The sequence below is a fragment of the Anomalospiza imberbis genome, chromosome 12 (genome assembly GCF_031753505.1).
Source record: "Anomalospiza imberbis isolate Cuckoo-Finch-1a 21T00152 chromosome 12, ASM3175350v1, whole genome shotgun sequence".
NCBI lineage: Eukaryota > Metazoa > Chordata > Aves > Passeriformes > Viduidae > Anomalospiza > Anomalospiza imberbis.
Window position 1 is genome coordinate 10,338,479 of NC_089692.1, and position 15,607 is coordinate 10,354,085.

The 15,607-nt window shown below is 37.1% G+C and overlaps 2 protein-coding genes and 2 long non-coding RNA genes across 18 annotated transcripts in view; 1 reads left to right on the forward strand and 3 right to left on the reverse strand.

The window, feature by feature from the left end:
* Nucleotides 1-370, reverse strand: part of RPGRIP1L (RPGRIP1 like) — a 33,416-nt gene extending 33,046 nt beyond the window's left edge. For 3 of the 8 annotated variants that reach the window (XR_011003376.1, XM_068202729.1, XM_068202731.1), the window contains exon 1: nt 33-364. The gene's annotated coding sequence lies outside the window, so the exon portion shown is untranslated. Of the gene's footprint in view, nt 1-32 lie in introns of all 8 variants that reach the window. The other 5 variants (XR_011003377.1, XR_011003378.1, XM_068202726.1 and 2 more) reach the window with 5 other exon arrangements.
* Nucleotides 371-2,112: 1,742 nt separating this feature from the next.
* LOC137481188 (uncharacterized) lies at nt 2,113-5,456 on the reverse strand. Its single transcript, XR_011003385.1, has 2 exons — nt 3,839-5,456; nt 2,113-3,794 (listed from the first exon to the last, which is right to left on the reverse strand). It is a non-coding gene; the product is annotated as an uncharacterized lncRNA (long non-coding RNA).
* A 3,454-nt stretch (nt 5,457-8,910) lies between these two features.
* On the reverse strand, nt 8,911-15,333 carry LOC137481184 (uncharacterized). 3 transcript variants are annotated; one of them, XR_011003379.1, is made up of 5 exons: nt 15,227-15,333; nt 11,774-11,846; nt 10,970-11,061; nt 10,042-10,183; nt 8,911-9,128 (listed from the first exon to the last, which is right to left on the reverse strand). It is a non-coding gene; the product is annotated as an uncharacterized lncRNA (long non-coding RNA). The 3 variants fall into 3 exon arrangements; XR_011003381.1 differs by lacking the exon at nt 15,227-15,333 and adding an exon at nt 13,589-13,607; XR_011003380.1 differs by lacking the exon at nt 15,227-15,333 and adding an exon at nt 12,650-12,668.
* Nucleotides 15,300-15,607, forward strand: part of FTO (FTO alpha-ketoglutarate dependent dioxygenase) — a 223,642-nt gene continuing 223,334 nt past the window's right edge. For all 6 annotated transcript variants that reach the window (XM_068202714.1, XM_068202724.1, XM_068202716.1 and 3 more), the window contains exon 1: nt 15,300-15,481. In XM_068202714.1, coding sequence (XP_068058815.1) covers nt 15,443-15,481 — 39 coding nt within the window. In that variant the 5' untranslated portion in view covers nt 15,300-15,442. The remainder of the gene's footprint in view (nt 15,482-15,607) is intronic.

Here is a 15,607-nt window from a genome sequence, read left to right on the forward strand (position 1 = left end):
AATGCTAAAGGGTAAGAGCGGTAAGAGGTTACAGGGATACCTGGTGCTTCCAGCTCATAAGGCCAGGATACTTTACAGAGCTCTACTGCAGTTAGGATTCCCCTACTTACAGGAACTCTCCCATTTCCAAGCTGCCAATCATACCACCTCCATATGCACATGCTGCTCTCTAAACACATATGGGAAAAAGCAGGCAAGAGCTGTATAACTAAAACCTACGGAGAAACTACCATGCAATTGCACGTTCTCGTGATATTTTCATAAAACAGTTATTTTTATAAAGAAAATTATTACTTACAGTAGCCCTTTAAAATAATTTCCATGAACATATGAACATAAGAACCCAAGTTAAAACTGAATCACTGAGAAAAAAACAGCCAAGCCTCCCTAATTTTATCAAAGACTGATAAAGTGAGGGGGTCTGGTACCCCTTTTCTTGGTAAATCAATATATTCTAAGTCAAAGCTCTCCCTTTAAATCATCAAGAGTCTCTTTCAGTAGCCAGACAACTCAGTTCATTCTTCACAATCTGCCTTGGATGACTTTGTAAATAAAAGCACTAAGACTTCCTAGACTCTTCTGAAAAAAGCCCAAAATTTAAGACTAAAAATCCTTCCTCCATTTGGAGCAGCTTGAGAGAAGTGTAATATGTGGTTCACTTTCATGTACTCAGTAATGTCTCAAAATCAAGAACTGTGTATATTTTTTTTCCATTTACACTGGCTTATGTGATGAGAGTAATGTACTGACCAAATTCCAAATATCTCTTGAAACTGCAGAAATTTCCATTCCATTGCTGAAAGAGAGCTGCTTTTCTCAATCGGTTGTTTACAAACCTTGACAATTTCCACACTATCCCAAATGTTTAGTCTTCAAATTTAAAAAGAAATATTATCATGAGCTTAAAACTACAAAATAAATTATCATATTAGTTTTGTTTTGAAAAGTTGAACTCATTTTGCAAATCAGCTTTCTACTATAGCTTTTCAATTCCAAAAATTTGGGAGATTTAGTGTGTAATGCCAAAATTAATTTTGTCTTCTATAATTGACATTACAGAATGTAGCTGAATAAAGATGAAGATACAGCAGCTTTAAACAATACATCAACATCTTTGTTATTGTATAAAACAGGACATGACAGAAAAAACGTCCATCCTATACTTAAAGAGATTATTTGTTCTCTATTCACTTTTCCACCATCTGAAGTATTTGGTGCCAGCAGAATACAATTTTTTTGAATTCTCTCTTATCTTTTAAACATATCAAATTTTGCTAATAAAAGGGTCTTAGCAACTTGTAACACCTGAAGGCTTGCACTCAAATATGCTGCAGGTGTGTCAACTACATGAAAATAATTTAATATTTATGTAGATATTCTTACAGTTTTAAGATTACAATATTTGAGGATCATTTGTATTAACATAAATTATTATAAATCCAAATAAATCCTTAACATTTGAAAAGGTATTTTCTCTTCCAATATTTATCGATTTTAAATGCATTGGACATACTGTCACAATGTACTTTTCTTGCTGGAGCAAGAGAATGGACTACAAAGCTTACACATCTGTAAACCAGCTGACTACATGAAATATTTTCCTTTTATTCTTCAAAATATGATATGCTATTGTGTTTTGGAGTTACCCAGTTAATTGTCCTTGCAGAAAAGATAAACACAGTCACAAATCTGAGATCTTCCCCAAGAAACAGGCCTAACTCAAAGCTAAAACTATCATGTGTCTAAAACATGTTATCTACATAAATTAAAGTTGTGGTGAGTATAGACAGCAGCACTGTCTCATGCTAGCTATTTAAAAGCTAATGTAGTGGCACGTTTTTATTAATCTTGTTCCACACATCAAACAAAAGGGTCTGATGCCTTCAAAGGCCCTTTTTTTTCCTTTCTTTTTTAAGCAGGGGACTTTTTTTTTTCTTTTTAAGTAGAAAAAGGAGCAGATGATAGTGAAATTTATGATGTACAGATGTAAACTCCATAGCTTCTGACAGTCAACATTAACTATTTTTTCAACAGTGAATGAAACGGCATTTGATTCAAACAGGTTTTAGATATTATGGAGCAAATTATTCAAATTCAGAAGTGAAAAATTACTTTTTATTTGGATCATTTCAATTCTTGCAGCTGTAAGAGCTAGAGAAAGCATGCACAATTAATTATTTATTAGTGCATTTCATTGATCACAATTTTTTTATTTATTTAAATAAAATATGCTTAAGAAATGTCCATTGCATCCAGGTATATGAAAACGATCTTGCTGTTGAACACTGAGATCTTTTCAGATTTCCTGGGTAAGACACAGTTAATTGAGGAAGACTCTGTTGGGAAGGATCATTTTTCTAGAAATTAAGTCACAAACCAGTAGAATAGAAAATTATGATCTACACAGGCTTCTCCCTCTCAGGTAGGTATATTCTGCTCCCTGAACATCTGCTCAGGTATTCAGATATCACTTAAAATAGGGTTTATACACAGATTTAATAGAAATTAACTACTATTTTTCACTACAACAAATACATCCCTCAATGAGTGAATAGAAGTCAGAGGAAGAAAAGGAACTAATATCTCTTTGGAGGCAATAACATGAATTAATGGGCAAACTGATCTAGCTTTATGCCTTGTACCACAACTGCAGAAATAAGGAACATGAACTCTATCCTTCCTTTAAACCTCATCTTCACACTGGCTTTAAAATTCTGGAATGGAAAATGGAGTTAGGAGAAAGTGACTCTCGAAGAAGCTAAGGATTATCTTTGGGGTTAATGTCTGAACTACACCAAAGAGACAACCCCTCTTCCAGACCTCTTATCATTTGGATTAAAAGCATACAGAGTGGAGTCCCAATAACAGGCTGGGGACCAGCTGTGTGGGAATGGGGCACTGATAGCAACTTATACCAGAAGGAAATGATTAAAGAAAGGATCTTGACCTCCACTGTACAAATTTATGCCAGTAAATCCCAGATGGCCAAGCTAATAAAATTGAGGTCTAATTAAACCACATCCCTTGCATCTTGTCTTTGCTTCCATATGAGCAGGACATGGATACAATACTGAGACTAGTCTTAAGGAGTCCTGACTATTGTATTTACTGGATTACTGGCTCAAAAACTTTACCCATTCATATTCCCAACTGAAAACCAAGCAAGTAAAATACATATCACCACCAGACTTCTCAGGGTCACTTGCCTTCTGTCTGGCAAAATAAACAAAAGGTTTTTCAGCTAATTGTTCTCAACCACAAATACACCAATGTCCAAAACACAGTCCCAAGCAGAAAAGAACATGAATGTGCAGTACTGTCTAATAGATCTACATACATATAATTGATTTAAGTAACATAGCTAATAGGTTTAAATCAAGAGTAACAATGCAGCAAAAAAATTACAAAGGAATTAAAAACTGATGAGAAAATAAGCTTCTTCCATTGAAAAATTAGCTAAACAAAACACACAAAGAAAAGCACAAACATGCAAATACCTGTTTCACAAATGCAGTCTGGGATGGCTTTAAAGCTATTTTTGGAAAGTACTATGTAAGTAATTTGAAGATACTTGCTTGCAAAATGATTTTATTTAGAATTAATGTTTTACCTTGCACACTATGTACCACAGACATCAAATCACAAGGCTGTGGTTTCAGCCATCTTTTCATTATGAACAGTCAAGCTAATTGTAGATAAATTTTGTACTTAAAATGTGTTTAGTCTAATAATTCATAGTCCAAGTTTGTCCCTTAAGGCAGATTTATACATTCCTGAAAGAATCCCTAAACAAACTCTCCAATTAAATATACATTCCTGAAAGAATCCCTAAACAAACTCTCCAATTAAATATGGAAAAAATACATTGATTGCAGCCACATTACAATAATCATCTCAAGGACTGTTGCATGTCAACTCAGTTCTGTTATGCAGCTCTTGTGTTTGACAGAAACTGCAGTGAAGCTGCAAAGGCAGCTTTAAAATATTACTGGATTTTTTGTGGATATAGGACTCAGGATAACCAGTACCTCCCTTCCTTATTGATGGTGGACTAATGATTAACTGTGGCTGCTTCACTATTTAGTAACTACAGTTATTTCCATCACAAGAACTTCTCAAACATGTAGCAAAATAAAGAATGGTTTCCTAAAGGTTGGCAGAAATCTAACAGCAGGCTGACATTAAATGGTGCTACAGCAAAGAGATTGGTGGGAGCCCGGTCCTTTTGGCACCACACAGCTCCTAAAGAATGTCAACACTGTCTTTACGTGGTTACGCACCAGGATGACAGCCACGTGTTTTCTTACAAAACACATTCAAAAGCTGCTAATATCAAAATTCAAAGACATAAGCTACAAAGATGAACTAAGACGACCTCATTGGTCACCCAAATGTCCAGGTTTTTCTCCAGTATTCCAGTATTGACAGTTCTTTCTCTGCTGATACAAAGATTAAAAATAAGAATGGCACAAAACCTGTAGGATTATTTGTGCAATAAAACAACTCATACAGACTGTTCTCAATAGCAGTTACCACACTCCCAAGAAAGGAAGCTAATGAAAGTGTCTTAAATATAATGTTCATGGATCCCTTTCAGTTCTGGCTCTGTGCATTCACCATAAAAAATACATGACTTGGAAAACATGATGACTAGGAGTCTTCTGTGAAGTATTCTGTTGGCAAAATTATACAGCACACACTATTCTACATATGTACTGGTGGACATTTTTCAATTTATTTCCTAGTATTTTCAGTCAAACACAGAAACTCTCAAATAGTAACATATCTTCTATCAGGTTTCAAACTAGAAATAGAATTTAAAGGAAATATTACAGAACTTAACTCATAGATAGTAACTTTGGTCAAGTATCGTGGTTTGGATACAAGTAATTTGATCAACATAAATAAGAATCTGCACTACTTTAGAGCCTGGCTTTATTTGAAGATTTTTTAAAGCTGAATTTGAAGTGCATCTTTATTTTCAGACTCCTTAAAAGTTTTCACATAAATATGGCCATTGACATTGAATTTAAATGTTATCTTCAGTTTCTGTCTGCTGTACTTGAAGAAGAGTGTTCATACAAAAATGAAGCACAGAAGTTCTTTGAAACAGATTACTTTAAAATAATGAAAAAATATTTTAAATATTTTCTGAATTTACTGTAGGCACAGATTGAGACATTATTTATGATAACAGCTTCTTTAACCTATTTAAGCTATATAAAGGAAATTCTGAATAGGGGAGACTTATGACTCTGTGAATAATTTAATAGCAAACATTATGATGTATTATTTATGTAGCACCACTGATGCACAAAAGAATGCTCACACATAATAACGGGGTCCCTCCCATGAAAGACAGCTAAAGAACTGCTGACATATTTCTCATCAAGGAGAACTTCCAATGAAATCAAATGAGTAAGGACTGCAGGATCATGCCATACTAGATCCTTAACACAACTGTGTTGCACAACTGATAAAGGTAACAGTCTGAAACTGAAACAGTCAAAAAGGGGAAAATACATGCAAAACTGAAGAATTTTTCAAAGAATAAATCTTTGAAAAAAGATTTAACTAATAGAGGCTTTATTGTGAACACATTCTGCATGCATGTTTGCCTGACTTTGCTGCACTGCACGACTACACCTAATTTGCTACTCTACCCTTATACAAGGCAAATAGTTTGCTACTATTGTTGGATTCCAAATTATTCATGGGTAATGAACACTAAATTGTCTGTTATGAACTTATAGCTAAAATTTTGCAATCATTATATAGATGATCTTTTGGATCAATTTGATATGGTATTTTTAAAGCAGCCAAACACAAAGCAGATACAGTAAAGTATATTTATTCTTTGTGGATTTTTTTTGTCTCTTCATACCCTAGAGACAGCCAAGCTCTCCTGAATTTTTCCAGGCATTTTATTTTTGGATAAGTGTCCTGCATGTTTTCTGATCTGCACTAAAAATGATTTGAGATGTCTAACTGAGCAATTGAAGAGTTTACCAGTCTTTAAAAAAAAAAAGAGTACAAACCCAACATCAGTCTGTTTGGTTTATCATCATTGATCAAAAGGTCAGGACAAGGACATATGCAAGACAAAAACATGAAACAGTCTAGGCTTATTGAATATTATTTGAAGTATTATCTGTCCTTATGGAAGACAATGCTACTGTGTTCAAGTTCTGAGTATTGGTTACTAGATTTCTATTAAGTCTTCACCTTAAGAAAATTTGTTCAAGAAATTGCATATTCAGAACACTTAAATTACCAGAATCCCCTCTGGTTTGGACAAGTCCTCAGAAAACAGACAGACAGACATACTAGAACTTCTATGAAATTCCTGAACATTGTTATCTGAACTGGACCTTCTGGGGACAACTTTTCCTTTTTTTTTTTTTTTTTTTTTTTAATTACTCATGTTTGCTTCAGTTTAAGAATCTCTGCCTTAATCAATATGGTCCCAATCCTAGTTCTGCACAGGACATCTTAGATCTGGATCTGCTTTTATACCAAGTCCTCCCATTCTGTCATATCAACATCTGATCTCTACTCCCAGAACCAAGTTGCCTTCTTCTATCTGGTAGCACTGGGCCTGAATAAATTTATTATATTTCCACTCTATTTTTGCATTGTTAAGATAAAAACCAAACAAACTGATTTTGGGAATAAAACTGCCCAATTAATGATATGAAGTGTAAAAACACAGGTGTAGGAAAATCTTCAAAACTTGCACTACAAATAGATTAGAGACGGAAACTGGTAAAAACAAACACAATTTTTATCCAAAACACATGAGAGCTGTTGCTGTTATCATATACCAGAATCAATGTAATATAAATGAAGACTGGTGTGAGGGTGTAACTGGCCACCACCCTGACCCATAGTTTCCGGAAGTTAAGGGGACAATTCTTCTGACTCAGGTTTGAATCAGGGCTGTAGCTGTTGGGGTTTTTTTAAAACACATTATCAGTTCAGTATAATGGTTAACTGAGTACAACTACTTCTACAAATGTTCCTATGAAAATATAAAAGTTTTAAAGTGTGATTTCCAAATGTAACTACAGTAAGTAAAGGCCTGAGAGGGAGCCTGCAGAAAGTCTCAACAGTAAAAAGCACTGTTATAGATACCTACATTGTAGTGTTTGCTTTTCAAAGTGCACACGTGTGATAGATTTTTCAAGTCTGCAGTGCTGTGCACACATGTATCAAGAAACTAGAACAAACCTTGAAATTAAAAAAGGAAAAACATGTGCAAACAAACCACAGATGTGAAACTTTGTTATAACATGAAAACACTAAACCTTTTTCATATACTACTTTTATAACCCTTTAACATGTAGAGAAGTTTTACTAAGGAAGTCCAATGATTTTAACTATTAGAAAACTTGCCTGATAGCTACTGTCTTCTCATATCTGTACTTTTGTTTAACCCCAGCTACTGTGGAATCTCATAATAAGGACTTCAAAGGCAAGCAAGTTATCATGATTGCTATAATTAAATACAAGAACAAGGGGAAAGAACAATCTTTCTGCCTACAGGTACTGTTATTGCCCACTGATAAACAAAAAAGAGTATGGACTTGATACAGTGAAGCAATTGTTAGGGATATAACCCATTGTTTTTAATAATTGTGAATTACACCTTTCCTTGTATGCTTTGGCATACCAGCAGCCTCACTCACTTTTCTGAGACCACTGCTAATAAAAGATTGAACACAGCTGTATGAACAAGGTCTGTGGCCTGGAATCTGGAGCTGCTGGTCAGCTGAAAGGGGAGGCTCTCATTTTGTTTCTCAAGCTCACGAACTTTTTCTTGTCAATGCACAATCCTTTCTTCCAGCTCCAGGCCTGACCCAGCCACTTGGGGCCGCCACCAACCTGTTCAGACTTTTTTTTATCATTAACAAGCTGTATTAACTTGGTGGTCATTCTGGGGAAAATAATAAAAAAGATGAAAAAGAATGTGAAAAGTCAGCATAAAAAGCATTCTGTTGAAAGGAACATAATCACTGTGAAGACTTCAGCATAGAACCTGAATAATAAATTTCAGGTTTTGATATAACTATTACTGCCTGTGAAGAACTCTTTGAAGATAATTGAAACCACTGTGCAGCAATCTGCTTTATAGCACTGACAAATAACAGTTTCCTAAGGCTTATCATTTAAGGTTAGTAAAGGGAGGACACATATTTACTCCATATGGCGCTTAAATGTAATTTTTAACGCATGACCTTATATAGGAACCTCTGCAGGCTGTTAAGTAAAGTTACAGATTTGGGATGTGGTGGGGCATAGTATAAAAGCTGAAGTTCCACAGAACATTCAACTATTGAAAGAATGCTAATAATAATCAACATTCCAATTATATATAATTTCTAGTATTTTGGGATTTAAATATATATTTCATGTCTAAAGTGGATAAAATATATATGTGGAGATATTTAAGAAGGTACACCGGAAAAACAGACTTAACAGCTCTCATTACCATACTCAATTTTACACTTGGCAAATATTTCCAGTGTGCTTTGGAGAAAGAACGGTTAGCTGCAGAATATAATTAGATACAGAGGGTATGGTTGTCATCTGTCTTTAGAAGGATACAAATTTTGCTTTTGGTATCTCAAGCGTTGTACCTTTGATTTCCCTTGGTTCTGATAAACATTGGTAAGCGAGAACAAAAGGCAGTGAGGGCACATGGGGGTGATGTAACATGCATGAACAGAAAACATACCCAGAAGTGAATGCAAAAACTTGGCATATAAAGAAAGAAAAGGTGGCTTTGATGAGAGACACAAGTTCAAGACTTTACAAAGTCGGTTGCACATCTTTGAGACCTGTATCTGGTTTACAGGAAATCTATTTTTGAAGGCCCAGAAAGAAAACTGAAAATAAGGACACGCTTCATTTGTTTAAAGGGGCTTGTTTTATTTTTTGTATACTTGTGGACAGAAGCTTCTACTTAAAAGAACAAAAGTGAAACAAAAGAATCCCTAATAACTTCAGGATGTCACAGAATGTTACTTGCCTGTAAGCAGGTTTTTTGTTTACATGGAGATTTTTCAATGTTCTTCCACTGCAAATACATTCCAAACTTCTAGTTAAAAGGGTTTTGGCAAGGAATGCTGGAAAAGAAATTCAACTTGAGGAGTTAAGTTTTTTCTCTAGCAAACACTGTATTTTTTATTTTGTGTGCCATAAAGTATTAATTCAGGTATTCCAATTTGAACATTCTGTGTAATGCTACCTAAGTGGATGAAGAGTGCATTTGGTAAGACATCTAACAGAAACACAGGAAATGCCCTTTGGAATAAGCAAACAATTCATCTGTTCCACCATCTTGAATTTGACAACAGCCTGACAGAAAAGATGGAAGTCATGTCATGCTGGTCAATTTGTTCCTGACTCACTGAATACTGAGTCAAAAGGAAAGAATGCTTTGGACTTAAAAAAATTATGAAATAGTCCCATCTACAGAAGCAATGTTTTCAGCTGCCCTTTTATGAATCTGTTAGCCTCTGACACCACCTTGTTTGGATGCAGCACAACTTAATTAAGTATAGCACAATGTGAGCACAGAGTCACAGTGCTTTTGGATTAATTAGCCCTCCTGCAATGCAGTAATACCATGAACACTTCTGCTGAGCCCACACTGGTTTGGCAGAACAGCATTAAGTTTAATAATAGGGGTGGAAACTCACACAGTTTTGATTCTAGAATGAAATTCCTGATGAATCATTAGGCTTCTACAGCCTCTTCTACAGTTCCCAGAACACTCTAACAGCATAGCTCTGAACACAAGGTACCAGCTCCAGTGACAGACAGTGCTGTAGTTCTGTACATGGAAATCTAATACAGTCCACCACAAAGACATACATACACAGACATAACCAGAAATTAAAAGTAATTAATTCCAAAGAGTGATTTTTGCTACTGCTTTAAAAAGTGTTCTGAGAGAAATGAGAATTTTCAATTTGTTGATGTTTTAAAGGACAAAAATATTTCTGTAGGCTAAAATAGAAGTATTAACCCCCATACCTTTTAGTTTTCTCCTCTCGCTCATTTGCATGCTGCTTCAGTAAGATGTGATCATGTGCATGAAGAAATCTGTCCTCCAGTTCTTCTCAACTGATTTGTTACCTAGCTTGTTGAGCATTTATATTCTGTACAGTTCATGATTCTACCCAAACCAAGACAACTTTAAATTACCTTCAATACATTCAACAACATGTAGCCAAAAGTCAAAACTCATTTTGAAATACCGAATCCCCTCAACTTTTCAAGTAATTTTATATTTTGCACTTGGACAAGTCTGTTAATTTTTTTTTATTTATAGTAATTTTAATCACTTCCTTTTTCCTTCCTCTTACAGATTAAAAAAAGGCAATTAAAATTATACAGCAACCTGTTTTCATACTAGACAACACAAAGGTAGCAGTTTACCAAATAACCAGGTTCTGCCAAAGATACTATCTCAAAATAAGCATTAATCTAAGGGATTCTTTCTAATATGTTTCAAAGTTAACATATTATCTTGAAGCCTGAAAATATTAACTCGTAATTCTGTAAATTTACTCAGATACAACACTAAGCCCAGTTGTTCCATTCTAATAGCAGCTGAGTATCATAGCAGAATTGCTATAATAATAATTTGGTTCCCATTTTGTGAAATGGATCTGGCCTTGTCCTCAATTCAGCAAAAAAAAAAAATCCTCTTTTCTTCTGGAAGTATGAATGTTACAGCTCAATGACATTTTCAGTTTTTAGCATCTCACAGCAACTCCCCTCTTATAACAAGCAACTTGAACATTGAATGGGTCACAGCATCTTTCACAATTTAACCCAGATTTTGAATGGTATTTGAACTTAATTTTGTGAGTGGCAACATCAGAAACATTTTTAGAAAGAAACTAAAGAAGCCACTGATCAAAGTCTGTAGCTGTAATAAATAGCAGCTGGTACAAACCTTGTAATCCTTCAATAGCAGCTGGAGTTAGACCTGTATGTCTCACAGGCAGGTCCCCCACAGTTACATCAGCTGCAGCAGGCATGGCTTATCTAGGGATAACAAAATTCAAATTAAATTCCTCTTCATCTGTTATTTAAACTGAGACTAGAACGAACAATACACCATATGAAATGAAGGCAAAAGTTATGGCAGATTCACTGAAATGACAGACTTCTGAATGCTCCTATCTCAACTAGATTGCTCAGAGAACAATCCAAACCCTGAAGTTCTCAAGTTTAATTTTATGCCAGTTTTAATCCATTCACAAGATAAACTTTTGTTGTGCAATAGCTCCAATTCTATTTAGTATATGTACAGTTAGCTTTCTGAAGTTCTAGCTCTGCTGTTTTCAAGAAGCTGGGCTAAGGCCATATTTCCAAGTGGATGTGGAAGGGGACCAAGGGTTTTTTGTTTAATTGGGTTTTTTTTTAATTGTTAATTTTAAGAGAGGTAAAAGCTTAAGGCATTGAATGGTAGATGAATAATGCCATCTTCCATGTTTTGAATGGAACTCTTTGAAACAGGTGCTGGGGGTTATGAAGTCATTCCAGTGTTGCCTGGCATTCTCTTAGTCTTCTTTCAATCACTGTGATATAAGAAATTCGTTTTTAAGACAGAAAGTGTCCTATGAATGATTCTTATAAATCTGAACATGATTCTATCTTGCGGTAACAGAAAGCTTAGCTACATGACAAAGTGAGATTAGGATAGTATTAATGTGAAAAAGTACTAGATTTGTTTTGGTGTAATACATGAACATACTTCTTAACAACTGCTGTTTCCTTCTTGTCTTCTGGTGAAGAAAATTACATGTTGGTCACAGAGTCAAGTAATGCTGAAACAACAGGAAAAGGAGAGATGTGAAGTCCTTTCGACAGTCTTACCCCCAAACCAATTGTTACACTCTTCAGGTGATATAAATCCTTAGTCAATCCAAAAACATCTAGGAAAGCACTGGGAAATTAACAGTGATGCTACTAGAGACTTGCATCAGAGGCCACCAGCAACATGGTATAATCAGATATCTCATTAAATATCTGTTAATTCAATCATAATCAAAAGTGCTGCCTAAGCTTTTTTCTTCCATCATAAATAACTCTCCTTATGGCTTTGTTCTAAAGAAACAAAAGGGATTAATGGAAATTTAGTCCAACAAGTCAGTCTTGCTTTTAATCTTTCGGTTTTTTCATCACTAAAATTTATGATAAAATATTATTTCCAGACTTCACTGTTTATGAATAAACAGGAACACATTTTTCTTCCATGTGGAACAAATGTTTCCTTATCATGACCATAAAAGTGAACTGAACTACAGTTGTAGACTTGCAATATGGTTGTAGTTTCAATGTTGTCAGTGACAGAGAATACTACTCTGTGATGTTGATGTCCACACCACTCAGCCGATGGCACAACTGGCAACCAATGCAAACACATATCCACTAGAATCCATCTCCTCAGCATCCTCAACTCTTTCTGCATTGCTCTTACAAAATCCTCCAAACGTCTTTGTAATTTGTTAAAATCTATCTGCAGTCATTGGTTTCACTCAGGTCGAGGTTCATTACTGTGGTTACTATTATATGTCCCTGTACCAGTATGGCTACAGCAACTGAAATCAAAGGGAAACAGACATTTTACCTCCAGAGGATTAGCTAAATTTGGTTCGTGGTGGTAGCAAGGAGAAGATGCTACCACCATACATCTTTCTAGAATGTGGTTCTCCTTGCTTTCACAAATCAAAAATGACAGAGGCTTTTTTTGGGCATCAAGAGCTAAACAAGTATTTTATCAGCACGACTCCACAATGTTTATGATCCATCAAAATCAGGCTTCAAAAACTCCAGAACAGTAACAAGCACACAGACAAACACTACTGGTTTTCACTATTTATTGAAGAAACTTTAATATAGATATCTACCTGTTATCTTCAGTATGAGAGAAATCTACTCATTTAAAAACAGAGACAAAACAACACATGCTTGGCACTTAAATAAACAAACAACTCTTGTCAGTAGTAATCCATTACTGGCTGCAGCAAAACCACAGAAATACTTGAGCTGTAAGTAAACTAACATTTCAGAGATGCACACAAAGCCAATTTTTACTGGCAACATGACATGATTTAAAGTGACAAAATAAAGCAACTTCAAATCTAAAGTGTCCTGAAAACTTAGGTGAAATTTTCAAAAGGAAAAGGAAGAATTGTTTCATTTCCATTACAAAGTGTCAGAAATTAAGCATTCAGCTATCTTTTCTGTCCTGGGCCACAGAAAAAGAAAATGAAAAAAACAACCATAGTAATTGGGTTTATCAGATACAGTGGTTTTAGACAGAAATAGTACAAACATGCCTCCTGATTTTAAGGAGGCCAAATATAATTACAGATTCAGAATTTGGCTTGGCAACTTATTTGGCTGATTAGTAACATACCCATGTCTTTAATAATCACTAATAACCACCAGTTATGCTGCTGCTTTGAGAGAGGACACTTCAAACATCAAAGCATGTGTTACATATGTTACAGTTCCTCTTTCAACATTATCTGAGTGTCAATCACAAACACTTAAACAAAATTACTTTTCCTTGCAGTCCAGTTCCAGCATTATTTCCAAAAGCATAAGAGATTTCTCCATGGCATTCTGTATTACTTTTGAAATCATTTCCAAAGCAATTACATCTGACAAAAGTGTACAGCAACACTGCTACAGAAATTATGGTACTTAAAAGTGCAGCATTTCCTAAAAGAAAGCTTAACAAAGTGAGAGAGATATAAATTTGTATTTGCATCTGGACAGAGCCACATGCCATCCTCAATCTCAAAAGCTTAAACTAGGCTTTTTTTCCAAGAAAGGATACCCTACAATCACTTCAGCACAGATTATTCCTCAAAACTAGAGAACTCAATGCACAAAGAGAGGAATATTCCCCATATCTCTGGGATTAAGCTGTAAGGATTTCAAGTTAGCTATAAGCAAGAATTTTCAATATAACTACTAAAGTTAAAGAAACTGTAACTCTCTTACACACTTCACTACTTACAAAAGTGGTTCTATCACCACCTGTATCTGAAAATTTACTACAACAAACTGCACAGGTCTTTGCACTGTTATACAAGTCTGACACTAATAGAATTAATACTTATCAAAGCTCATGCTTTAGGTTCAGATTCTCATATAACTCACAGAAGTGTACTTTTGTATCAGCATCCTTCAAAGGCAGCAAAACTGAATGGAGATTACTTAATTTTTTGAAAGTTCTCAGCCAACGGGGCTATAAGTGACTTCCAGAAAGGGGGTTTCTAGTGAAATCATAAGGATTACAACTTAATTGTTTCAACATGGTTTTTGAATTTGAGTGTCAGACATGGCCAAGATGATCCTTTTGTTACAAAATCCTACTTCCCCGGTAGAGAGACTTTAAAAAAGGAGGTGGGAGGGACCACCCAGCTATGTTAGCTTATCATAATGTCTTTCCAGCCTATGCTCTCCCTCTATCGAGTCCTTAAAATATACATGTTTGCACTTTATTGGTCTTGTAACCCAAAATAATCTCATTTATAACCTGGAAGAAATACACACACATATCATCTTTCAAATATCATGTGTTGCAGTGCTGTGTGTTTTGGGAGGTGGACAGGGAGAAAAGACAGAAGATATGGAAGATGTTAGGAAATAGGATCACAACATCCTGCTGTTGCTTGAGGGAGGAAACATCTCTCAGACCTGTAAGTCCTACTTCAACACAGAAAAATCCAAACAACCGTGTCATGCCTTCACCATACTTTACAAAGCATCCCGATTTGGATTCAGCCGCGGCAGTCGCGGCGGTGACTGACAGGGCTGGAGGGGCAGGCTCGCACGGAAGGCAGCGTTTGCCTAACGAAGGAACGCCTACACCGCCCGGGCTGTCCCGCCCTCGGGCACAGGAGCTCAGCTCCCGCTTCAGCCCAGCAGCCCGGCCCGGTACAAAGCACAGGCCCACAGGGCTACTTTGAGTCACACGCTGAGGCTCCCAGCCTTTCCCCGCGGGCACCGAGCGAGCAGCCTCTCGGGTCTGGAACCGCCGCCCGCAGCGCGGGTCCCGCCAGCGCCGCTCCTCGCCTGCCCGGCCGGGGCCCGCCCGCTCCAGGACACGGCGCCACGGCCCCGGGCAGCTCCAGCGCGCCGGTCCTCCCCGCGCCGTGCCCAGAGGAGGAGAAGCTCCCCCCGTACTCACAGCCCCCGCCAGCCCCGGGCTCGTCAGCGCTCCGTTAGCAGCTGCCGCTGTTGCCAAGCGGGCCCTTCCCCTTCCGGGCCGCCCTGGGCCTGCCGGGACTTGGAGTTCGGGGCGGGGCCGCGCGCTGCTCCGAAGCCGCGGTCCGGCCGCTGCCGGCGGAGCCGCGCGGGCTCCCGCGGTGCTGCTCCGCTCGGTGCGGACGGCTAAAGCGGCACCATGAAGAGGAGAGCAGGGGAGCGGGAGAAAGAACTGAAGGTACCTTCCTTTGCTTCCTGCTCCCCGCAGCCCCGAGGAGAGCGTGTGCCCGTGGCCAGCCCTCTCCGCCGCTCGTGGGGCTGTGCGGGGCAGAGCCCGCCGGGGCTCCGCTAGCTCCAGTGCTGG